The sequence below is a fragment of the Macrobrachium nipponense genome, chromosome 13, assembly GCF_015104395.2.
Source record: "Macrobrachium nipponense isolate FS-2020 chromosome 13, ASM1510439v2, whole genome shotgun sequence".
NCBI lineage: Eukaryota > Metazoa > Arthropoda > Malacostraca > Decapoda > Palaemonidae > Macrobrachium > Macrobrachium nipponense.
This window is the reverse complement of record NC_087206.1, coordinates 37,900,533-37,928,032: the sequence shown is the minus strand read 5'-3', so window position 1 is coordinate 37,928,032 and position 27,500 is coordinate 37,900,533. Positions and strand designations below refer to the sequence as shown.

The window sequence follows — 27,500 nt, the reverse complement described above, 5'->3', positions numbered from 1 at the left end:
GTACGATCCATATCCGATGCTTTAGTAAGATTTATCAATGAAAATCAATTAGACGCGGCCCTGAAATGCACAGTAAATTAGTCCTAAAAACTTTAACTGCGTTTTGCAAAGCTTAGCCAGGAGAGAAAATGCACGATAGAGAAGAAGTGCTTCACTTCTTTAATTTAAAAAAAAAAACTACATTTCCTCATGTACACTTTTGTGGATATCACAGCCAAGCATAGCGGGCCCTTTCTGGCTGGAAATTCTTCTTCTGCCTAGTCAGTCTTTAATGTTCGGGTATCCTGTCAACTGACATCCAAAGCCGAAAGGAATAAGCTAAATGCAGACTGATAAATTGCAGTGGGGATTAACATTCATACACTGGAATACCAATCAGGGACTCTCCTGTAAACAAATACAATAATGAAAAAAAAAAAAACCGAGGTACTCAAAAATATATGGAAACAATTGCTACTTTTCTCATTACAAGAGAGTCATTCACGATAAAACTGAAGCTCAAAAGAACTAAACAATATCCTTGAAACAGATATAGGAAGCCACGGAAGTGACTGGAGTTGAGTGTGGTACGACAAGAAGGTGAGCCTAGAACTTTTGTGTGAAGACGATAAACATCACAAAGGACTGCTATAGGACGGAAGGATTCAGATAAAAAAAGACACCCTCTGGCTTAGGAGTTTCCTTCTACGACACAGGAAACGTCTCTGCCCCTTAATTCTCGACAAGAAACCAACGTAGGCAGATCCCCATCTCTGTGGGCCGCGTGGTTTATCAGTATAAAAGTGCACAGACGTCTAACTGAGGAGATTCAAATGAAGGATCCACACGAAAATCACTATATTGGCCATCTAAATGATACTGCTGATGATTCAAATAGTCATCATTCTGACAAAGAAGAATAAGTGGACGGCGAAAATCGACACTATCAGAATATCTTAGGCGAGGTGAAGAATAAATGAAGCTGAACATCAGTAACTGAAAGATGCAATGTCAGAAAATAATGACCAATCAAGTGTGGGATACCAAAGAACGTGGAATAAAAGTTAATGATGGACACAACGTGGACCATATATAATGAATTAGTTTCAATGAAGTCTTCACTTACAACTTTAAACACCGCAAATGGAAGTACTGCTCACCGATGAACATCTTGCAAGATTACTTATATATAAAAGAAAATCAGTTTCATTTTACATAACCGAAAAGAGAGCTGAGCTCGACAACAGGACTGACTTCATACGAGCAAAGATCGCCATCACAACTGAACAGTTTTCATCTTTCCTGTGCCCCAATTTCAGTTGTAATGACATGACTGACTCTGTGCTGAATTCAACAAAACTCTAATGAATCACATTGAGAGAGAGAGAGAGAGAGAAGAGAGAGAGAGAGAGAGAGAGAGGAGAGAGAGAGAGGAGTTTTTCCTTTGTTTTAATTTAGCATTTATGGGTGAACCAAATATGGTCCCATGATCAATGTTGAATTCCCCATAATCACAGATTCAAATCAACCCCACACAAAAAAAATAAAAATAATAATAACTGAACCTTCGAAATGATAATACTGTAATTCCATCAATCTCGTTTCGTTGAAAAAACAAAAATAAGTAAAGCTAATCCATTAATTGTCAAGGAAAACGGTTGCATAACATGCTACGGCACATCCTTGAGGCGATCAACAAATATAAGGGAGGAAATGTTGCGTGCAAATAAATACAGCCAACGGATCAACGAGGCTAAACGCAGTTCAAATGCAGGCAGATCTGCGCAAGCGCCAACTCGCACCAGGCAGGTTAGGCTGCCGGGCGCTTCCTTTTGGAAGTTGCACGTTTTTCCTTTCATTTCTACTTTTGCAACATCTGAAATTTTAAGGTCCTTAATAACAAGAAGATATAAGTTAACTACAATCCGTCTCCAGATCAAAGGAAGATCATTGACAGAGCCTCCCGAATACACAATTCTGGTTTGAAAGAAAGAAAAGGGCTAAAAACTTACTCCAAACTGATCTTGCGTAACAATATGTGACAACGTTTATCAACTATAGTGTCTAATAGTGATGACTGACAGAGTGAGAGCAGTAACAACCCTGGAAAGACAGGTACTTGCAACGTCCAGACCTCACCAGCTGTAAACAGAAGCGTTGGCCACTGGGAATGAGCTGTAAGACAAGGCCAGACTTATTGGAGGAGAAGCATAGGACACGTGAAAAATAAACAGGTTCCATGAGGCTCAAAACGATATTCCATCCAATGAGCTGCAATGAAGCGCTGATCTCGCTTAAGGCATAACCAATCGGCATCAAACACCATTTCATCGCTCTTTACCCAGAGGATCAACAGCGAAAATGACGGTGGAAAAAAGGATCGGTGTTTTGTTTGGGACGTTGTTAGGCGCTCATGTTTCCTATTCACGGTGTAATTTCCAAGATCTACACACTCTTTAGACTTTGCTCATTTCTACAGACGAAAAAGTACGATATGTAGTCTTGACATAATTATGTGTATGTGTATATATATATATATATATATATATATATATCTATATATATATAATATATATATACATATACATAGTTGCCTGAACCTGAAGAAAGAGTGGGATCCGACATGATTTCTTCTTGTAAAGATTTTACAAAAGTCGATATTAAGTCACAACGAAAATGACTTCCTGCGCAGCCTGAATGAGGCCAAATCCCCGATATCCCCACCACTCAACCTCCTCTCATTTCACAACCCTCTCTTCCTACATCGCCATAACCTGCCAGCAAATGGATGGGGTTGGGTGGGGTTTTGATAGGGGGTCGGAAAGGGGTATGATAACTACGACAGATTTTTTCCCTTCGCCTTTCCCCTCAAAAGGTATTCTTTTTTCAATGTGTATGAGAGAGAGAGAGAGAGAGAGAGAGAGAGAGAGATACGCCCCTTAAAAATCTTCAATTGTTAAATTTACTTAGAAATCCGTCCTACAAAGCTACTAAATGTTCCTGAATGCTAAACTATTGACTGATAAGTTATCCCAGTTGTGACGACCATTCCCGTCTGAAAAGGAATGGAATCCAAAAAGGGAATTCTAGCTGATGCAAGTTGAGGCCTAAAACGAAAAATGAATCACTGCAATAACAGTAAGAGCTGAAAGTGAGCTTTTTCAAAGGTAAGGCTGCTTACACATGAGGAAATGATTTTACTAGTGAAGAGAACTGCTCCTAAGGAAGAGCAGACGAACCTCCAACATTTGATCGAATAACAGGTGGCCAAGATATAGGAGCGTGTTGCAGTTTAACTACTGGGGTCGATGGTCTGTTGGTTAGGGTTTTGCAATAAAGTATGAAGTTACTTTCGTGATATTTTGTTCAGTCTGTAGGTTTCATCCCTCATTGAAAGCAAATCGTTATCGGTATTATAGGATAGAAACAATAAGCGGTTTCCTATCCGTAAGCATCAAGCGCTACGTTTTTGGGACTTAAGAACCAACGTAGCCAAATAACTCTAGAAATTCAGTTTGTGTAGACAGTGGAAATAGAGTATGTGACCCTCAGAGGAAAAATAGATACAAGATAGATAGATCTAGTACTCTATTTCCGAATGAGGCTTAGATTTAAGATGTAATATCCGTAATTAGTCGGTTACCTTCCGGCAATATATTAAGGCAAACTGTATTCTGGAACAGCGACGGAGGACTGCATCCAGTAAAGCAGGACGCACAAAAGACCAGCGTGAGCTCTGAAACCAAGGCCAATGCTCCTTGGGCGACGGCAGAAACAATCCTATCACTTGTTCACCCCAGACTAGTTAGCAAATACACACATAGGATTACACGGACTTGGAGAACCCATCAAACTGCCGCTGAGGTCAGGAGATGAAAAGGAAGGAAAAGGAGCGAGAAGAAATGGGACAACGGGACGAGGCGGGAGCAGGTAGGAAAGAAAGGACGGAGACCCAAGTTGGGGTTGGGGGGGGGGGGGGGTCACTAGGAGAGGGTGAGGCCGGCCACAGACGAGGGAGTGCAGTGGAGGGGTCATACGAGAAGGGACCACGGAAACAGGGTGGGTGTATCACGTTTCAAGTTAACAGCAGATTGTATCTCTGAGATTTGGGAAGAAAATAAAAGACCCGCGAGATATCACAGGACTTGCCTCTGAGCTCTGGCTCCACAGACAAATAAGGAAGAAAGATGATACATGCCTAAAAACATCCGACCCACGATATCTGACCACATGGAACAATAACAATGACTGTCTTTTCAGGAGTAACTCTTTCAAGCAAAGGATACCCTGGACAATCATACTTACATACATTCATACATATCGCTCCCGAGTGCACATTTTTCTGCCATTGTTGAATTCATTAAAACACTAGATACAAAACAAGATGCATACGCACGTCGCGCACACGAATATTCTAAAAAGAAAATATATCAAACAATCACAATCATAATACAACTAACAATATTTTGCCCCAAAAAACTCATATTTATAAACACACTCATATTTATAAACACCACCAAACAAAATATTTGCTCGTGTCTCCATAATGGTATTTTTTACTTGCAAATTCCCTTTCCTTCCACAATCAAAGAATGGAAAAACGATTTCTGTCTTAGATAAGCACCATCATTCACGAACTTCACCGACACCAATTACCAAAGTTAACAGCAATGAAATCTTTGACTCTCTCTAAACCAGTGGTTCTCAACTCTGGGGGGGGGGGGGGGGGGGGATTTCAGATGGCAGGCTCAAACTGGCTCTAGCACCACACAAAACAGTGTGTATTGGTCCGCACTACTGAAAAGTCACGCTGGACTTTCTCTCCGATAGCTTTATGTTTGTGTTAGTATTTTCTTGCATATTATTTGGAATGCGTCTTTTGAGGCAAACAATTTTGGGAAGAAGGGCGGGGGGGGGGGGGGGGGGGGGGCGGCGGTGACATTCTGACATATGGTGAAAGGCTGCATGGATCAAAAAAAGGTTGAGAACCACTGCTCTGAAAAGTATAGAAAAATCCCAAACGGAAATACCATTCAACACAGATAACTTTAAAGAACTGCACAAATAAACCTTCATTTGTTGCAACTTGCTCTATGACAGGTCTCATTCCTTTTCCATATCACTGTAAACGAATGAATGTAACGCAACTTAGTCTTGTTTCTGAAAGGGCAAAATACTCAAAGGCCTCGTCATATAAAACGGAGCCTTAAAAATACTTTTTAAATTTTACAGAATTTTCTTGATGTGGCTAATCTTTTCGACTTTAGAATAGCAGTGCAAACTGCGTTTGGTAACTTGAGGTATCAGTTATGAAAGACAACAAAAAGGCAGCCAAAGGCACAGAGCCATTTTCTAAGTAATATGACAATATAACATTGACTAAATAAAAACAAACAATGTTATTGAAAAGTTACCAAGTTGCCTTAAACCCCTCGATACAACTGAGCACATAAAAGGTCAGTTGTATCGAGGGGTTTAAAAAGGCATCATGGAAACTTTTCAATAACTTTGTTTGTGTCTTTATTTCGTCAATCTAGATAAAAAGAACAGAAGATTTAAGATGAAATCGAAAAAAAAAAAACGTTAACTAAAGTGGAGACAGAAAACCTCAACTTCTCTGGAATATCCAGGTCCTAACAACTGCTTAGCCATCGTGACATGTATCCCATATTCTGGCGGTTCAGTGAAATAGTCGGCAGTCTTATGACATCAAGCTGAAAAAATTTCCTTCGAAACTTCACAGGGTGGGCAATAAACCATTTCTTCTGAGAAAACCAAAGACAAGTTGTGTGTAGGCTAAGAACTGGCGAGCGAAAAATATGATCAATACTTTACCTTTTATACTACTACCATTACTACTATTAACTATAATAATACTACTACTAATAAAGTGACCTCAAAAAGTACAGACTCACCTGCCTGGAACTTGGAATGGATTGGAATATAAAACTTAGGCGAAAGGCCAAGCGCAGGGACCTATGAGGTCAATCAACGCCAAGAGAGAAATTGACAGTAACAAAAGTTTTAACGGTGTAACAGCAGGAAAACCTTGCACTTGTCTAATGAAAGGATTGTTAGGAGAGGGAGAAAAGTAAGGTGGAAGACTGAGAATACCAACAGAAGTACAATAAAGGGAATGTAAGAGGTTGCAGCTACGGGACGAAGGGACGCACCAAAGAAACTAAGTAATGTCTACATTGCATTGCGTGAGGTGTACTGACGGCACTACTCTTCTACGGGGTGAAAGGAAACTTGAACCTGGAACGAGGGAAGTTGGTATTTCCTTCAGTCAAGAAAAAGCTAAGTTGACAGTTAAAGCTAAGAACATAACCTAAATGTAATTATGTAAACAGAAATAAACTTAGAGGACGCTCCAAAGACTCAAAACACAATGGAAAACTCTGTAGGGATACAGTGGGGATGGGGGGGGGGGGGGAGGCTGCAACTGCTTCTATTGGCACCAACACCCACATTTCAATTACCAGATCCATCAATCTAAGTATTATCAACATTTACGCTCCCACAGAATGCACCATTAATTACGCTCATCGGCCGCAACGTTTAGTTGACGATGGATGATAATTTGCCGAAGACCAAAACGCCGCCACTTTCAATTGGCTTCCACAACCAAATTCAAATCAGTTTCCAGAGACGGAATTTCTTTTATCGACACCCGCGATCTTACGCCGACGCATTATTAACTTTGGAAAGTTTCATATATATGTTCTGTATATAATAATATTATATAATATAGATATATATATATATAGATATATATATATATGTGATTGTAGTGTGTGCGCGCTTTGACAGCGAAATGGAATGGAAGCAAATGAAAATGAAAACAATACAGACCATCGAGTGAATTTTTTTTCGGGAAGACTAAAAAAGGATGAGAAGGCGGAAAAGGAGGGAAGCGAGGTTGAAGAAAAACATAAGACAAAAAACAACGAAAGTAAAAAAAAAACAACAATCAGTGGAGCGGGAGAGAAGTAAAACACGAGAAGCATACGAAGGACGAAAAGGAAGAGAACAAGATGATAAAACAAGGAGGTCAGGAAGCAGGAGAAATAGAGAATAGTAGTAGTAGGTAGGAGGAGGAGGAGGTTGGAGGAGGTGGAGGAGGAGGAGGAGGAGGAGGAAGAGGATCAGGGGGAGGGGCACCCAAGGTATTGATCGAGAGGTCCCTCTCTCTCTCTTCCTCCCACTCTCTCTCTCTCTGTCTCTCAGTCTCTGTCTCTCACGTGCGCCACACCGGGCTACCATTTCACGTGAGAGGGGAACTAGCATCGTGTCCCCTCTCCTTCCCTTCCCTTCCTGCCTCTCCTTCTGCCCATCTACCTTATCTATTCCACATCACTCTAGTCTGCCTCATCTACATCGCTTCTTCTCCGACAAAAATTTTCGGTAAGTTTTGGATCAATGGCAGACGATGGGAGGGTCCACACGGTGAAAATTGCAAAAGGAATATACCGAAAGAGAGAAGAGAGAGAGAGAGAGAGAGAGAGAGAGAGAGAGAGAGAGAGAAGGGTGTAAGGAACACAGGAGTGCGGTTGTGAAAGGTGCGAGTGTCGAGGGTTGGTGCTATGACCATGGAGAGAGAGAGAGAGAGAGAGAGAGAGAGAGAGAGAGAGCCTCTCCCGGACGGACCACCCTTCTCTCTCTCTCTCTCTCTCTTCCTTCCATACTGCCTCCCTAGTCCCTACCGTGGGGACCCATCCCCCATATATCTCCCCGATCCCCTGCCTCCTCCCCAGCCCTCAGTAGCCCAACGGACGCCCTCCTGCCCCCCACCCACCAACCCAGCAACCCCCTCCAACGGCGCAACCTGCCTGAGAAAGGTGATGCCACAGCTCCGGTGGGTTGGACGTTCGCTGTGCCGCACCAACACACGAAAGAGGTCGTTGCCTAAATATGACACTCTGTCCTCTCCGTTCTATCTACTTCCCTGGGAACAAGGATCAATTCGAATACGCTCCACACATGATGAGCCCAGCCGTCAAACGTTCATGGAGACAGAGATTCAAAACATATTATAAAATCTTATGGCCCTCAGTACCAACAGAGGTTAGTCAAATATAATAACGAAACATAACAAGAATAACTGAACATTCAGAGATTTAACCAAAAACACAGAACACAATGAAAACAACTCATAAAGGTATATGCTATCTATATTTTTCGAAAAGACACTCCATAACCTTCCCAAAGGCCATCAAAGCCGACCTATCATATGAATTTCTCTGAATTGTGACCAGAGACGATTCAGTCCTCTAAGGGGCACGTGACGCCTCCCAACCCACCTCACCAAATTTGCACCTATTAATGAAGGAGAAGAAACCGAAGGCGAAACATGAAAGGCCTCAGTAGTCCCCGTCAAGCTAGATGACACTAGACGAATGACGTCAGACACCCAACACACCCGACGGCCCATGAATGCTGCTGCTGCTGCTGGACTGTGGTAGGTGAATAGTATCCAGGAGAGAAGCGGGAAGGCTTCGTGGCTCCGTCATAATCATGCCGAGACAAACAACCACAAATCTCCCATCCCGAAGCTCCAGTGGAAAATGGAAACTTAATCACTGTAAACAGACCTACGAAGAGGACCGTTACATTAAGTAGTACGTACCCATCCATTACGGACTATCTCAAAATTACTATTATAAATTAAAAGCCTTCCATCATTTTCGCAAAATCTTTCAAGTTATACAACTCGTTGTACCTTAATTGCTGGGTGTTTGTTGGAAAGTTAAAATCCACAGGTCCACACAGGCGCCTTATACCTTTCGGCAACGTAATACACTTATGCAAGGGCCCGTGCCGGCACCAGCCACCTCATTCTAAACTAACTCACCCAAAAAGCTACTGCTCTGAATCTAAAGTTGTTTCGTTTCATTTCTTTCCTCCTTTCTGCAGGCTTTGGAGTCATATCTATTTCACTTAAGAGTTTTGCAAATCCGTAGTCGGGCTTTCGGCCATCGGTATCTCCAACAAACATCAAAATCTTTCCTATGCGCCTAGTGCACACTTGTCTTTTCATGCCCTTTTATTCATCATTCTTACTCAAAAAACTCGAACGAAGGTTATTTGGCTCCACTGTTTTTCTGAGCGCTTGGGTGATTGTGCGCATCCATTCGTTTTTGTTTTAGCATGTGTAAAGCTAACGATGATTAGCTTTAACAACTTCTGGCGCAGCGCATACCGCACAACTTCAAAACTTGGAATGTGGGTGTTTTCAGTAAACAATAAAGGTAAGTCATCAAAACCTCCCACTAATCATGATTGTGACTCCCAGTTCAATGACACCAAGACTGATTGATTGCTTGCTTTCTGCAATCTGTCCTCAAACAACAATGGCCATGGACAACAAGAAAGGAATATGTTTGCGTATAAAACCCAGTATTAAGCTCGTAAAACCTACAGCCATAACATCGAACCCAGAATTCGGAAAAGAAAATGCGCGCGCACACGCGCGCACACACACACACACACACACACACACTCTCTCTCTCTCTCTCTCTCTCTTTCCTTTTTTCCATCTGGAAACTTTTAAGGAAAAGGAATAAACCTGAACATTCCGAAATGTCGCGCAGCGTACTGACACGGCTGCTAAACATGCAGGAGTTTCAACTGATCGAATCGCCCATTTCAATGACTCGAGTGAGCGAAGGCTACTGGATTCGTCGTTCACCTGTTAGATCACCACTATTGAAAAACCAAAAGACCCCCCATTTGAATAGCTCATTAAAGGGTGGTGGTGGTGTGGTGGGACTGGAAACAGCGGCAACTCTGAAACCCTTCTCTAGTTATGAGGGACGAATGGTTCTCTCTCTCTCTCTCTCTCTCTCTCTCTCTCTCTCTCTCTCTCTCTCTCTCTCTCTCTCTCTCTCTCTCTCACACACACAGAAGGTCACAACAGCCTCTAGTCTAGTTTTCCTTCTACCAATCAGAACATTGTTCTTCTTTATCCGCCTGTAACTACTATTGTCCGTAACACCACTCTCTCTTACTTTCCGATGCCTCTACCAAGATGCTGCACACATCCAATGATATATATATGATTTCTCACCTCACTAAAGCACACTGCGGTAAATAAGTCACACACTTGCACGCTAGCCCACGTACAACTCATCATTGCTGCACAACTGTGATAAGCACTAGTCAATTACGAATGGCAAAAAGTTTTAGTCAATTCAGGAGACCCAAAGTGGCATTATTGCACCTGAATCTTTCGTTCTCTGGCAAGTTCCAAGTGCAACAAGATAAGTGCTTATCAAGGGAAGGGGAAGGCCAGACTCAACCAGACCCTCGGAATGCAAGGTTTACCTTAAATGCCAAAGAGGCGAGAGAAACGGGAGAGGTGCGCCTTGGTCGAGTAGAAGGCATTCCAGAAATCTGATACAGCGCCCACTCCAGTCTCTCCTTGTCTATCTACAGATGGCCAAAGATCTTTTTAACCACCAAATCAAGTATTTTAAAGTTGCATGAGAACGAAATAGCTTATTGGTGACAAAGTTTCATCTATGAAAAGGGAATTTACAATTCATTTCCTCCCAGTCTCCATCCGAGATCCTTGAATACCACATTTTATGGTTAACGAGATCATGTTCCTCAAAATACTATAGCTATATTAATAATAATAATAATAATAATAATAATAATAATAATAGCAAAATCTCAAACCTGTCTTCACCGATCCATCACAAAGGGGCAACACTATCAATACTACCACACAAAATCCTCGTGAAGCACCACAACGTAACTATTAACTAATTCCTGCAATTTTCTCTGAACGATGCGGTAATTTTCCATACACTTCAAGGTAATAGCAACTGCAAACATTTCAATACAAAGTAAGAGTGGAAATCTTGTCTTTGGGCTAAAACAGCGGATTTCATTGTGCGAATTACTATGAGATGGTCATCTCTGTGGCTAACCTTTACATTTTTTGTTTTTAAGTCAGATACTAAAACCCAGCTTGAAACATGCGCCTTTCTATTCGATTTGTGGTCATCCAGATGAACTGGCGAACCTGACCGGACTTGACATCTCCAAGTACAAACCGACGCCCTGACTCTTCTAGAACTTGTTTTACATAAACTACTACTGACATAAAACGAAAAAGTGTAAAGAAGCACAAAACAGCTGCTAAGTCAGCATCCCAAGAAGTCGATGCGTTACCTCGCTCAACTGATTAAATTCTTTCCCCTTAATACCAATGAATGGTCTCCTAAAAAATATCCAGATTAAGGATGCAATGAATGTCTCGTGTAAATTTTCCAAAATGCCAGTGATCTCTTGACTAAATTACTTTGTAATACCATGGAAACACATTCCAGATAACGCAAACTGTATTGGGGTCAAACAAACACACAGGGGTGCAAGTTACGCTGGAAACCGCATTAATTAATCTTTCTCTTTTCTAAAATATACGATTATGTAGCGACATTTCAGTCAAAAGCAGTAACAGCACAAATAAGACCTTCCTCTCTCCATAAAATGATCGCAATCAATCGGTAGGTGAAGAATAACTGCCTGTCTGGAACGCACCGAGCTTCCTCACATAATTGTCTGTACCTTGCATCATTCCTCATCCAGGAAGGTTATCCTTAGGCCTAAAGGCCTATCATGCGGCACAACAAGACTACTCATTTTCCTCATTACTTTCATTTCCGTATTTTTCCGTTATGTGACCCTGCTAGAGGTCCCAGATGCCGCAACATACGGAAATGCAACTCGATGTAAACCTTCCTACGATTTCCAAAATATATTCCGTTTTGTTTCCTTCTGAATCTCACTTTACATAATAAATCTGTTATTCAACGTTGAGATCATAATATGCGGTGAATGATGCTTTCCTTTCCAAAATGCCTCACTCATTGGTATAACATAGCTCCAGCTGAATTATCATCTAGCATTTCTTAGAAGGTAATCCACAACAGGAGACCGACATCGCCTATCCACAGATCTCTGATCCACCAACAAATTCAGTTTCCGATTCATTGCAACTTTTTTTCGTCGTTCTTATGTTACAAGCTGATTTCTTATAATATTGTTTTTGCCTTTACACCAACCTTAATCAGTTTCATTGATTCGTTTTTGTTATTATTTCATTTATTCTTTTTAATTTACGTTAATCCGCGCCCGCCATTTCTCTTTCGAGACCCTCGACTTGTGCATTTTTCGTTGCATCAATAAGTATTTTGTGTTCATTCTATTCATCTTTATGCCTACTGTGAAAAAAAAAAAATCAGTATCTCCTCACGGAGCAATTCATCATGCGGTAACACTTCCTCCTCCTCCTCATTAGACCCTCCTACATCTCGGTCTCCTCACACAGCTCGTCACCTTCACCCTCACACTTTCCTTCTCACATTCTCATCCTCATCGTCATCACTTGACCTTCTAACTTGTCTGCGTCCCCGTCCCCTTTTTAGCCATGAGAATATCCTGCGCAATAGCCTCCAATAACGTAACTCTTACGTGGTCAGCCTGAATAGCAATGGCAGGCTCCTTTTCATGTCATATGCGACTAATATAGACGAGCTATAGAGTACTTCCGTTACATATCGACCAATGGCGGGAAACTTAGAAGCTCATCAATGTGCGTGTGTGTGTGCGTGGAGAGAGAGAGAGAGAGAGAGAGAGAGAGAGAGAGAGAGAGAGAGAGAGAGAGGACTCAGAAAGGTAAGTATGTTGAGGGTGAAACCCTGGTCAAGAGGAAGATAAACACAGGGGTGTAAAAGGGAAGAACGCTGCTCATTTCAAGAGGACACTCGTGTTATCTCTCTCTCTCTCTCTCTCTCTCTCTCTCTCTCTCTCTCAATGAATCATTTTCTTTTCTGCTGAACGCTCCATAGCTTAATAAAACTGATCTTGCGGTTTCATTTGTATACCATCTATAATTTTTTTATGTAAATTTCCGTTGTCTAGACTCATACATTCACGTTAACCCGAAGTTTTACAATATTTTTGCAATATATCTGCACGTGCTCTCTCTCTCCTCTCTCTCTCTCTCTCTCTCTCTCTCTTCATTAAAGGTTTCTTTTACGTACTGATTTTTCTCTCATATTCCAGGGGTCTCTTACCGTTTATCACACAGTTTCATTTCATTGCAAGTACCCATGCTTTATCCTTTACCCCTTTTCCCATTTCTTTTATCGCTCACTTTACTTCACCCTCATTTAATTATTCATCCCTTATTTCATTCCTCTATTTCTTCGTGTCTTTCCCCTACTCGCTTGTTCTTTCATTTCCTTTTTATCGCTCTTCCCCTTTCTTTCGCTGCGCCCTTCCTTTAATTCAGTTGTCTTAACTCCAGGCATTTTCGTCAAACTTCTCTACCTCACTTGATTAACTTGAACGCCTCTTCCTCCTCTTCTTCTTCTTCTTCTTCTTCTTCATCAATATCATCAGTTACCAAAAGTATCTCGGCCAATTTCGACACTTTAGTGACATCAATCGTTAAGAATATCACCTCCCTGCCACTCTCATGACACAAATTCATCCCCGAATATTTGCTTGCTTCTGTGGAAGAAAACTATCGAGTTGGGTGTTTGTCTGTCTGTCCGTCCGTCCACACTTTTCAGTCCGCTCTCAGATCTTACAAACTCCTGAGGCTAGAGGGCTGCAAATTGGTATGTTGATCATCCTCCCTCTAATCATCAAACATACCAAATTGCAGCCCTCTAGCCCCAGTAGTTTTTATTTTATTTAAGGTTATAGTTAGCCATGATCGTGCGTCTGGCAGTGCTATAGGTGCCAACAACACAGGTCATCACCGGGTCGTGGCTGAATGTTTCATGGGCCGTGGCTGAGAGTTTCAGACACCATTATAAGCTGTCCAGAAAACTTGACTGCAGCGAAGAGACTTTGGTACATGTTTCACTTGATTTTTAATAAGTATTATTATTTATTTTATTTCAGTAGATGAAATTTATTCACATGGAACAAACACACAGGGGGCATTGATTTGAAATTCAAGCTTCCAAAAAATGTTGGTTTCAACCACTAACTGCAGACCCCACACTGCAGCAGCAACTGATCATGATGCAGTACCAGTGATTTTTCATCGCCCAGGGGGAGACGCGAACCTGCGACATCTAAGTGGCCTGGCCGTTATAATTCTTGCGAAGTTTTGTTTGGAGGCCGCCGACACTGGTTTTACCAACAAAAACTGCGTTTCATACTCGTTTGAAAGGTCGAGTCAAAGAAGGCGCAAATCTTTCTTCTGTAATCTATCTGCATCCAATGTTTCAACATCACGGAGACCTTACTTTACCCACCTGATCCACTCTTCTTAACAGAAAGATTTCCAAAATAATTTCCGAAAGTTATTGAGAGAGAGAGAGAGAGAGAGAGAGAGAGTATTCCAAAGAGTGGTAGCAAAAGGAAGCAATCAATGATCCGTGTCATCTGGAAGGGATCACAGATTTCCACTTTTCAAAATGATCCTAACTGGAAAAAAAAAACCCTCAACATGAAGCGACCGAACACTACCAAAACGAACAGATTTAAAATACTTCATGTTATTTGAAGAGTAATGGCAAAGACCGAGGTATCCACACTAGGCACGCACTCAAGTGAGCATTTCATAGTGACGTCACAGTTTGTCGCTGTGACGTCACGACCTCCTTCAAGATTACTAAAGGAACCAAGTCTTTTCACTGGAATGGTTGAGAAACTGATCAAATTCCTAACACTCAGCAAAAGAGCGAATAAATGAACATGAAACATATATATATATATATATATATATATATATATATATATATATATATATATATATATATATGTATATATATAGACAGAGAGACATACATAAATAAACGAAAAAACTTTTTAAAAGGAATCCATTTATTTTCTTATATTTCTCTGCTACCAACGCCATCTCGACTATTTAACATTCAAAGCATGACGAACAAAATATGTAATACCATTCGTCATGACTCAGTAAACGAACCCATTTACATAAACCTTTGAAGATGTGCACTAAAGGAAAGCTAAAACCGGTCGAGTTCCACCAATCTTCGGGAGAAGAGGCGTCCTGACGGAGGGAAAATATGACAGGATATGGAGGCTTGGCATCTCCATCTGATGAGTATGAGTATGTACACCCTTGAAGATTTCCAATGAGTCCACAGTTGTGAGTGTAGTAACGGGCACGGGATTAGGATTGGGCGGGGAGGGAAGGGCGCCGCTGATGGAATTTTTATCGTCCTCCCAGCCAACGTTACCATGACTGCCATAGCCATGAGTAATTCAGAGAAATGGCTTTTATCGGACAGATTTCTATCGTCACTTTTTCGTACTTCCAAGTTTCGACATTTTTCAAATGCGTCTTACCCCATTTCGCCTTCGCATCCTTCGAAGACGTGCGCTACCCGCGTTTGCTTTATAGTACTCAAACTCCTTATTAACCTTCAAGAAGGTTCAACAACTTACAGCAATAGAAAGTCCCGTGGAACATCGTCATAGCTGTCGGGAGGGAGGTTGAGTGCACTGTCATTTGAAAGAGATGCAACTTCAAACCAAAACGTCAGCGCAAGAGACAGGCATTCATGTCGACATGACTGCGCGTCAGCACATGCGCAACGGATAACCCTATAAACCTGGCGGAATGTGCAAACTGGGTTCCTTTTCTCATCACCACCACCACCTTCGGTCATCATGTGGGCGGAGGAGGAGGAGGAGGAGGGTGGTGCTTCATTCCGACCTCTGAGGCCGAGCTTTTGACGTCACTCAATGCCCACTACGCCACTCTTCAAAGCTCAACATATAAACAAGACAGCAGTAGACAAATAAACTCAAAAAAACAAATGAGAAATATATTTAACGAAACGGAACGGTTGTTTGAATGAGTTTTTGATATAAAGATTGTCTAGAGTAAAAATAAATTCCCCAAAATTAAAGCGAGGTGAGATTCTTATGTTGCTAATGACACCTATTTTTTTTTTATTATATCCGAAGATCTTGACGCTCATTTTGGCATTATCAACAAAATCATTTTCTTATAAATCGCTCATTCGTTCTTTGCAAACATAGCTTCTTCCCTCTTATCCCAAAAGTGTGCTCACCTTAGAGAGAGAGAGAGAGAGAGAGAGAGAGAGAGAGATGAGAGCAGAGAGGATAAGGGAAGATATAAGGAAAAGGCGAGAGGCAATAATAACCGCTAATAAATCCGGTGGATGGTCATTCGAGAAGGCTGGGATGGAGTGATACAGCGGACTTAAAAGTACTGAGAGGAGTGAGTGCGTGTGTGTGTGTGTGTAGAGAGAGAGAGAGAGAGAGAGAGAGAGAGAGAGAGAGACTAAAAGGAAGTAGCATCGCCGTCAAAGAATGATCAAAGAACAAGCCAGGTGAAAGTTTGACACATCCCGGGGAAAAGGATTAACTAAGAAAGGAAGCATAGGAGGTGCGCGTGTGTGTCGAGGGGGACGGAATGGGTTCGACGCGCTGTTGATGACCCTTCTGTGAGTGAGAAGTTAATGTTGTGGAAATTTTACTGCACAGGGGCTCAACATCGATTCAGCACTTAAGGAGAAAATGTGGTGGTGACCGTTGTGTTGTTTTTCTCTGGAGCAACGCCCCACTGGGAGAACCTCCCTTATGTCACACACACACACACACACAACAGACACACAGGACACACAGACACACACACACACACACACATATATATATATATTATAGATATCTATATATAATAATTATTAATATTTATATAAGATATCTATATATATATATATACGAATATATATATATATATAATATATATAGATATATATATATATATATATATTATATATATATTTACGTGTTTGGTAGATCGAAAAGTTGGAAAGACCATCCTTCAATTATAAAATAACGAGATACAAAAACAATACATGTCCAGAGAATCGGCGAAAGCAAATAGGAGAGAGAGAATGGGCCTGACAAGCAAAACCTGGATTATCAGAATAATTGCATCATCGATGAAAATGTTGCAAGCATTAGGAGAGCTCTGGCTGGCAGATGACGCGGACATTATGCACGGTACCTTTGCCGCCGGAATGATCACCTGAGCAGAAAGGGAGGCGTCGGAGATTATTAGAGATTCGTTTGCTGGTGGGATGGCACCAGAATTCACACGCAAAGGTTTGCGTCACTCATCAGCATCTCAGCTCGTCTCCTGAAATGGTTCTCTGTCAAGGATCAGCGCTGCAATGTGCCAGAGGTTACTTACCTACTTACTGCCTTTCATTTCCTACGACTGTTGTTATTACAGCTGTGTTTAATTACGATTCACGTCGCTCTCGAAAGTTTTCAGCTTCATGCATCTTTCTCGACAATTCCATTTATCATCGAAGACAAACCAGTCAGTAGTCGTGCTTATAGGTACCTCTGCCATTACCTTTCGCGCATCTTGAGGACTCCGTGATGTGAGAGAGCTCTGACATCTATCTACTCGGGAGGTTTTTCCATTAACACCCTCAGAAACCATTTTTTTTCTTCCTTTTTTCTGTAACAGTATCCTTGCCTAAACTTAGCCGTTCCTTTCTGTTAGTTTACTATAGGTAGCAAATAAACTGGACACCAAGATCCGTTGTGGTGGATGGCATCCACAGTCTATAACGTGTGTTTGTGTTTGCAGCAGAGATCTTTGAAAATTTCAAGCCATTTTGTACATACACAGCTCAAGAGATTATGTGGACTGTGGATGCCATCCTCTCTCTGCTATTTGCTTTCGCCGATTCTCTGGACGTGTTTTGTTTTTATATTTCGTTATTTTGTAACTGAAGGATGATCTTTCCAACTTTTCGATCTACCAAACCCTTTCATAATATAATAATGATAATTTGTTCTCAGACTGCTGGATGAGAAAATGAAACCTGTGAGAGTACTCCAGGTTAAAATAGATCAACAATTAGTACAAAAACCGTGCAACTTCTTAAGACAGTTTTGTTGGTACTAGGATTAGCATTCGCTCATGAGAAAACAACTGTCCGTACTTTGAAGAGCATTTTTAAAAGGAACTGGCACATTTTACGCAGCATGTTTTCTTTTTACGAGAGAGCACCATTACAAAACCAGTGCAAAATGTGCGTTTAGTCCAACAACCTACATCGTCATGATCTGAAAGGCCACGGACGACAGGGGAACTCCGAGACCATTCCCCCACCGAAGCAGATGCGAAAAAAAGGCGCCAGCGAGCGACCAGCAGTAGCGGTAATAGCACGCGGTACAGTGAGATAATCGCAGGCGAGAGGATTCGAAGACAGCGAGGAAAATGACGCAATACTTCATCATAAAAGAAAACGGAAAATTAAATGCCAATCATACGATCGTTCTAAAGGGGAGACTGATTGAAACCGCCACGTTATCGCTCCTTATCGTTCGCTACTTTATCGTTTCCCTGGGGATAGGGGGAACTTTTGCCAATCTCACCCGCCTCGTATTCTTTCTCTGGCATGAAATTCAGCGCAATTATGGCGCAGATCCGCGGAAGTCAATCAACCCAGAAGACAATTAACGATATTGCGCTGACGCTTTCAAATACAAAATAACCATGTATGCGCGCTCACAAACACAGACAGCCAGAGGCGAAAGACTGGAATAAAAAGTTACTAAAATAACTTGTAATTCAAGACTACAAAGACGGAAAAGAACAAAAATCACGATAAAGGAAATGTCAGTAAAACGACAAAGGCTGGAAAAATCTAGGCGCGCATTTTGCCCAGCACTGAAATCATTCGGGAAATATAACATCAACTCTCACATGGCGGCAACGAGACGCAGCTGTCGGAGGAAACGAGGACTTCAAATCTGGTTGCATTCTTTCATTCTAGGAAACTGAATACAAAAATATGAAGCCTGAGTAACATATCCAGCAGACACTGACTAAGACCAGTGTCACAACATTTACCGCCAGCACTTATAAACAGAACAGGGGTCACTTATTTGTACTGAAAAACAAAAACACAAAAATCCTGTAAATCAAGAACAGTGACCCTATGTTTTGAGCAATCTCAAAAGTTAGCATTACGGATTATCGTTCAAAATACGAAGATTTATCACCAAACAAATTCAAAACCAAACCGTTCAATTTATCATTTTGCGTCAGAACGTATCTCGCTCAAAGCTGACTATAGCACAGGTAGTAACTTGGGTCCCGTTTCACAATCAACGACTCCGTTAATTAAAACCTTACAGAGAGAGAGAGAGAGAGAGAGAGAGAGAGAGAGAGAGAGAGAGAGATTCATCGGTTAAAAAGGCTGGAAAATGTTAGCGCTCTGACTGGCTTTGAAGATGACATATGCTGCCTGAAAGGACTGCTGTGATTGCGATGATATATATATATATATATATATAATATATATATATATATATATATAGATATATAGAGAATTATATATATATATATATATATATATACAAACATATGTATGTATGTAGTAGTATGTATATACCCAGGGCGTTTTGTAGATGTGGCATGGAAAAGAGCTAAGAAAATATTTTAATGAACTAATGAACTAATGACAAAGTTTTTAGACATTCCTAGATTTTTAAAGCTTGTCAACATAAACGTTGTTTTCAGTAATATTAATGTCAAGAGTTTAGTAATAAAAATTCGCTTACAGATACTTCTGACTTCATATATGAAATCCCTTGAAAAAGTGTGATAAAATATATTGCGAACAAACTGGAAAATCACTTTCACAACGAATCAAACGACACCAATATTCTGTGAGAATTGGCCAAATATCGAATGCATTATTCTTACATATGAGAGATTCAGATCATCCTATGAACAGGAGTCAAGGGAGATCCTTAATCCGGCGTAGCGAAACAGTTACATGGAATATCAATGAACCTTGGTTCATTAAGTCAAATAATGGAAGTCTTCTGAATTTAAGTCTTGGTTTGTTTACACTCGATGCCTTCATAATTAAAAAAAGTTGTAGATAAATACAGGGAACAAAATTAATATATTCAGTTTTTTACATGTTTATGGACTTTGTATGGTTAAGCTTCCAATTCTCTTATGGTTAAATCTATGGCTTTGTTTGTGACCGTGTGATCTCGGATCATCCAAGATTATCTCTTTGATTTTTACCCTTTTGACAATTAACCATCTGGTATTCTTCATCTTTATGTTTATCTTGTACCTAACCGTCTTTCAGTTGCGCCTCGACAATGCCTCAATGAAGACCAAAGCGCTCGGTACGGATTTCTGCCTATCATTTTCCCGTGGTATTCACTTGTATAATGAAGTCAAGTGCATCTACTGTAACTTTTCAAGTATATATATAATTATATATATTATATAATATTATCTATATATATATATATATATATATATATATATATATATATTACAAATATATAGATGCAAGTGTAAACTATACTGCACATGCGTTTGAAAAAACAAAAGATCACATCCCATACAATTCAGGTATATATCCTTAATAATAATATAACAACAGACTAAAAGAATCAGTAAGTGACCTAGCTACTCGAATCCTGCAATAAAAAGCTGTTTACTGTGAAACGACGTCACTAATTAACGTTAACGACATAAACGGAAACAGTAAGTACTCACCGTTCTTCAGTTCGTCTTCACTACCATCGGATTCCGGAAGATTATTGGGACCGTCCTGAGAAAAGAGCAGGATAAAATAACCTGATTAAACTTCGAATCAATCCATCCATAACCAAAGAATGACTAACCCACGTTATTCATTATGAATTAATGCAAAAGTTAATCTATATAGTCAATTATTTACACAAGAGCTAAGGCAAATATAATTACAAAATAATAGTACAATTACTTTTTATGTTTGCATTTGTCAGTCCGAATACCTGTTTATAACAACTGTTGAGACAAGATTCTTCTAACATCTGAGGGGAAAGAATCGACAATTATTGGATGCTAATGTTGTTGTCAGTGGGTCCATTTTCGTTCTAATCCTACCAATCCTTTACAATGATCATCAAAAACAAAGTTAGGCTTATCACAATAAATATAATTCCACTACAAACTTTCTAATAAAAACCGATTACTGAATTGAATACATAATTTAGGCCAGAGACCAAGCACTAGGACCTATGAGGTCATTCAGCGCTGAATTGGAAATTGGTAAAAGGACTGAAAGGCGTAACAGAAGGAAAACCTCAAAGCAGTTGCACTATGAATCAATTGTCAGGAGAGGATGGAAATTATGACTGACGAAAGAGAATATGAAAGGAGGTACAGTAAAAGAAATGAAAGGGATCGCAGCAAGGGACAGAAGGCACGATCTAAAGAACCTAAAAAAATGCCTACACTGCACCGCACGAAGGTGCACTGACGGCATTATCCCCTTACCGGTTAATAAAAACCGATTATGAACAACAAAGACTGTTTTATCTTAAAATACGAACAGAACAGATTTTGATTTTAACCTTGCTCCGGTATTTCAATCGCTGAGGTAGGTATGGCTGCAATGTCATATGACGCCCATTTCCTCTTGGGAATCAATTCAAGACACCAATAAATGAAGATCAAGGATAATCTTCACGAACAAATCTTCATGCAAAGTTGCTTGGATAACAAAAACTTTACTGAAGATAAGCGGATAAAAATGGTGACAGGTTGCTTCATAAATCCTTGAAAAATACCGCTATGACATTTAAAAAATAGACAGCACATATGGGAAATATACTATATAAATATATAAAAAGATGCTGTAACAAATTCAGCTTTCTGGTTTTGTTTTTATAATCTAGATAGAAATATAGATACTGCTGGATTTTTTCTCCTATCTTCTGCGTTTCTAAACCTTTTATCCGTTTCCCAATAGAAAAAAATGTGGACACTTGTAAATACATACACTGTAACATCGACACCCTACGCAGGCAGACGTGGGAACGATGCAGAAAAACAAGACACTGTAACATTAACATCCAAAGAATGTTTACGCTGAGCTTTTGTGGTTCGGATCACACAATAAGCTGTAGGTTCCGTTGCTAGGTAACCAATTAGTTCCTAGCCTCGTAAAAACATCCAATACTTCTGGGCAGCCACAGGAGAGCTGTTCATCAGCTCAGTGGTCTGGTTAAACTAAGATCATAATTAATCAATGACCTCATCTCTCATAGAGCTTTGCCTCTTGTAATCACGCGACGAGTTTAATAAACTTAAACAAGTACAGCGCATAATGCTGTATGAAACTCTCAGCCGCGGCCCATGAGACTTTCTGCCACGACCCGATGGTGGGTGTGTTATTTGCATCTATAACGGTGCCAGAAGCACAATCATGGCTAACTTTAACCACAAATAGAATAAAAACAACTGATGCTAGAGGGATACAATTTGGTATGTCTGATGATTGGAGGGTGTATCAACAAAAACCAATTTGCAGCCCTCTAGCCTCAGTAATTTCTAAGACCTGAGAACGGACAGAAGAAGTATAGATGGACGGGCAGACAAAGCCGTCTCAACAGTTTTCGTTGACAATAAACTAAAACTGTGAACTTGACGACTTCATTCTTTCACGGAATTCCAAAGCCACAAGCAGAAGAGGAGGCTGTTAATGCTGAGTGTTATGTTCGCGAGAGAACAACAAGGTGCTGAATAACACCTGTCGTCACAACAGCAAAGGTCACAGACCCCGAACGACTTGCAAGGTCACACTCACAAGTTTCTAGCTGCCCTCCTTCCTCAGGAGACAGTGCTGTTGCTCGGCGCCATTTTCAGGGAGGATATCAATGAGTGAGAGCCTCCGAGTCAAGTAAACCTTTTAACTCTGGAGTAATATATATGCACGGTAAGCCGAAAGCCAAGCGCTGGGACCTATAAGGTCATTCAACGCCGAAAGGAAAATTGAGAGAAAAAGGTTAGGAGGTTACAACAGGACGAAAACCTCACAATTAAACCATGAAACAATTGTTAGAGGAGGGTTAAAAGTAAGGTGAAGGAAAACATATGAATGGAAGTACGGTAAAAGGCATGGAAGGGGTTGCAGCCAGGGGCCGAAGGGATCCTGCAAAGAACCTCAAGTAATGCCTACAGTGCACCGTGTGCCTGAGGTCCTCTGACGGCACTAGTAACTCCCTCCCTCCCTATGTGGCATACTCTGGGGTGGACCTGCAGTCAGGTACTTTGGAACCAGGTCATCACTCTCTCTCTCTCTCTCTCTCTCTCTCTTTCTCTCCTTGTCAGAAGGAATTCACTTTCTGAACGTGATTCTCTTTCTCTCTATCCATCTAACATCTCATATTATTGATACACTTGGCATCGGGGACGCTTTTATGCGATATACCAGCGCTTTCCTTTCTTTAGATACACTTATAATACAGTATTTATAAGGATACAGTATACAGTCTATCACCCGCAAAAAGATGTTCCTTACCGTTGTCATGAATAGTAAAGCTTGCCATGCAATTCACTGGAGAAAATCAACACAAGCAACTCAAAAACCTCTTTGACATCTCAGCACTGACCTCCTCGAGGTTTAATCATTAAAATGTCTATGCGACTTCAGTACTCCTTGTGCAATCTATATAAAATGTAATCTATTCCACCCCACACGGCTAACAATGGGCATCAACTTGTACCTTGCATTTGGTTTTCCAGAGGTAAGACGGATCTTTGGCAGTTTCATCCCCACTACCAACAAGCTTTGGATTAACGTTCTATTGTGAAAGCAGGTGATCGCTTGTGACCAACGAGGCATGGTCGCTAAAGTGACTTTTCTTTCTTTCCAGGAGAATAATAACATTAATTCGTTTATTTAGTTGAATGTTTTTCCCATTGAAGTTTTAGCCTACCATTATGCTATGCAGAGGGTCCGCATATATACACATACAAATACACATACAGACAGACAGACACACACACACACACACACACAGAGTAGTTGTTCCCTGCATGTCAGTGGCCTTAGGTGGAGGAGTTTGAGCACTGCACACAAGGAGAGAACAGATATTTTCAAAAGGATGTTTTCAGAATGACTGCACCAGTTGGCAAAAGCAATATTTCTTTTACTCCTGAAACTGCACCTTGATCTAATAACTTCCATCAAGTTCCCATGTAAGAGTATAACCTTTAATTAATCAGATTCTTCAAGAAATTTCATGAATTAAGTTCGAAATTTCTTCACGCTTTGCATTTATGACGGAATCTGTATTACGCTCACTTTAGTTGAAGGAACAGGAAGATAATAATTGCGCTCATCCAAAACTATGCATTTGACCTGTCGACTGGTGAAAATCCTTCTTCTGAAGAATCCACGGCCTTTCTTTCTTCAGTAAGTCGGTTACCATCCAAAATATGTTTCAGAAGATTTATACAACTTCGGTTTCTTTCCTTTCCTTGTCTTAGCCAGAGCACAAACCATTTACAGATAAAATGTACCCTAGAGAAAAATTTCAGTACATTTTCTAAGACAAGTTCTGTGCCTAGACAGCAGAGCAATTTTCAGATTTTCTAAGACAAGTTCTGTGCCTAGACAGCAGAGCAATTTTCAGATTTTCTAAGACAAGTTCTGTGCCTAGATTCTAGCATTTTCAGTTTTCTAAGACAAGTCTGCCTAGACAGCAGAACAATTTTCAGATTTTCTAGGACAAGTTCTGTGCCTAGACAAAGAGCAATTTTCAGATTTTCTAAAACAAGTTCTGTGCCTAGACAGCAGAGCAATTTTCAGATTTTCTAGGACAAGTTCTGTGCCTAGACAGCAGAGCAATTTTTAGATTTTCTAAGACAAGTTCTGTGCCTAGACAGCAGAGCAATTTTTAGATTTTCTAAGACAAGTTCTGTGCCTAGACAGCAGAGCAATTTTCAGATTTTCTAGGACAAGTTCTGTGCCTAGACAGCAGAGCAATTTTCTGATTTTCTAAGACAAGTTCTGTGCCTAGACAGCAGAGCAATTTTTAGATTTTCTAGGACAAGTTCTGTGCCTAGACAGCAGAGCAATTTTCAGATTTTCTAGGACAAGTTCTGTGCCTAGACAGCAGAGCAATTTTCAGATTTTCTAGGACAAGTTCTGTACCTAGACAAAGAGCAATTTTTAGATTTTCTATGGCAAGTTCTGTGCCTAGACAGCAGAGCAATTTTCAGATTTTCTAGGACAAGTTCTGTGCCTAGACAAAGAGCAATTTTTAGATTTTCTAAGGCAAGTTCTGTGCCTAGACAGCAGAGCAATTTTCAGATTTTCTAAGACAAGTTCTGTGCCTAGACAGCAGAGCAATTTTCAGATTTTCTAGGACAAGTTCTCTGCCTAGACAAAGAGCAATTTTTAGATTTTCTAAGGCAAGTTCTGTGCCTAGACAGCAGAGCAATTTTCAGATTTTCTAGGACAAGTTCTGTGCCTAGACAAAGAGCAATTTTTAGATTTTCTAAGGCAAGTTCTGTGCCTAGACAGCAGAGCAATTTTCAGATTTTCTAAAACAAGTTCTGTGCCTAGACAGCAGAGCAATTTTCAGGTAACGCTCGTAATTATTCTAGTGTAAGTGGTGACCAAATAAATCCATTTTTTCTTACAACAAGTATGTAAATTGTGTCGGTATGGACACCACCACCTACACCTACTGTATATACTCATACACCATCGCAAGTATCGGCGAACACATATTATGCCTTTGAGAGAAAATATGAAAGAAACCAATGGTCAGGCGAATGACAGTCTTCATGAAGCCAACCGATGAAATGCGGATGAAAGTCCTCATTTTGTTTTGTCGATGTGTTATACTGAGCTGCGACACAGCATGAAAGAGGTACTATAACCTAAGGGATACAAAAATCTATGTGTAAAAGGTACGTGTTGTCAATAAAAACAGGTTCTGAAGGCAGGTAGAAGGAATACGGATCTAACATTGCAATATTTTGAGGACATTCTCAATACTGACTACTTAGCGCTCCTGACGCTTGCTCAGTTTTTTTTTCCTCACTCATGAAAAGCATGAAATTTTATCTCTTTTCTCTTTGGCCCATACTCGGTTCTCTTTCATTTTCATTCCTTGGCCATCCATGCCCTCCAACGAAGAAAAAGCAACAGTAATGACTACCTTCCGCTATCCTACTCTCGCCAAAAGCATACAAAAAAAAAAAAAAAAAAACCTGGCAACTGCAGTCGAGAAGGTTTCCAAATAATTTATCTCGGTAGGGAAATTTATTGCGGCAATTTTGCCCTGGCATTTTGAAGTACGGTACATTGGATAGAGGTAGTACACCCTAAGTTATTGCCTAAAACGGTTGCACATAAGCTGTGTCTTGCCTTTATGAGACTCCCAAAAAACCTATTTGTTTATTAACAGTTTTGCTTGTTTACAAATTCAACTAACTTTTGTCGTATCGCTTGCAATACAAAAGTGGTTTTTAAATTCCCAGACCCTTTTCACTACAACTGAATGGCTTGTTTTCCAAAATAACGTTTTCCTTCGCGTTGTATATGTGCACAATTTGTAACATCAACTACATCCAATTCTTGACATGTGACTGGCTCGGTGCAACACTGACTTGACGCTATGGAAATGCCCAGGTTTTAGAACACGGAATTAATGCCTGCGAAATCCTGCAGAGGCTGCTGAAAAACTATACATGTTTGTGAGTTGATTTTTGCAGTCGATGTTGACATGATGAAGGTTACCAGCATAACTGAATGCTTAGGTAGACGTTGATAGTTGTACGTGGAAGAACTGACTGATATTGTTGACAATAGAAAAGGAATAGCCCGACATGCGATAACGAATAAATGAATGACTGGAAACATGTAGCATGAAATAAAGTAGCCGAATCTGAGGAAAAAATTGAGATCAAAATTGTTAATTCGTTACTGTGGAAAAGGGTCGCTCGCACAACAATGGATCATGGCGGTTCAGTTCTGGAAAACGAAAAGCGCAATCTCGCATACTAAGAACTGCACCGACAGAAATATTTGAGTGCAATAATCCAAAGCGTTTCAGACATGAAAAAGAGAATAGATAAAGGCAGACTGGTAGGGATAGGTGGATCTGGCCGTTTTGGGAAGAACGATGAAGTTATGAAGACAGAACTTCATAACAATACCCGCGAGGGCTGCTGACGTGCTACTGATGAGATCTATCATCCTAGTTCTAGTCAAGACCATTTTATCGGCCCTGGAACCGCGCCTTTCAGCAGAAATAACAAAATACTGCCGAGATAAATACCAATGCACACTTCCAACCATAGAAGAGTCTCTCATGCATAAGATTATACGCAGCAGCACATGCCCACTTCTATGATTCTGCTGTTTCCTGACGTACCATTGGGAATGCTGCTTCCAATTTACCTTTCCCTCTCTCTCCCTTTAGAAGCCCCGCCATAAAGATGTCCATTGGAACAGAGTTACGTGTAGGTAATTGGTCGGTTTTTCTCCTAGATGGAAGGGCAAGGGGAAAAGGGAGGGGTGAGGTAGGGGTGAAACAGAAGGTTCTCCTCTCCCTCCGAAAGAGGGGAGAGAGAGAGAGAGAGAGAGAGAGAGAGAGAGAGAGAGAGAGGATCCATCCCTTCCCCAGCAACCAAAGTCCAGGGAAAGACTATT

General features: G+C 40.6%; 1 protein-coding gene across 1 annotated transcript in view; it reads right to left on the bottom strand.

The window, feature by feature from the left end:
* Window positions 1–27,500, bottom strand: part of LOC135225748 (nucleolar protein 4-like) — a 158,621-nt gene that overhangs the window by 18,285 nt on the left and 112,836 nt on the right. Inside the window, exon 5 of the mRNA XM_064265147.1 lies at window positions 20,561–20,615. Coding sequence (XP_064121217.1) covers window positions 20,561–20,615 — 55 coding nt within the window. The remainder of the gene's footprint in view (window positions 1–20,560; window positions 20,616–27,500) is intronic.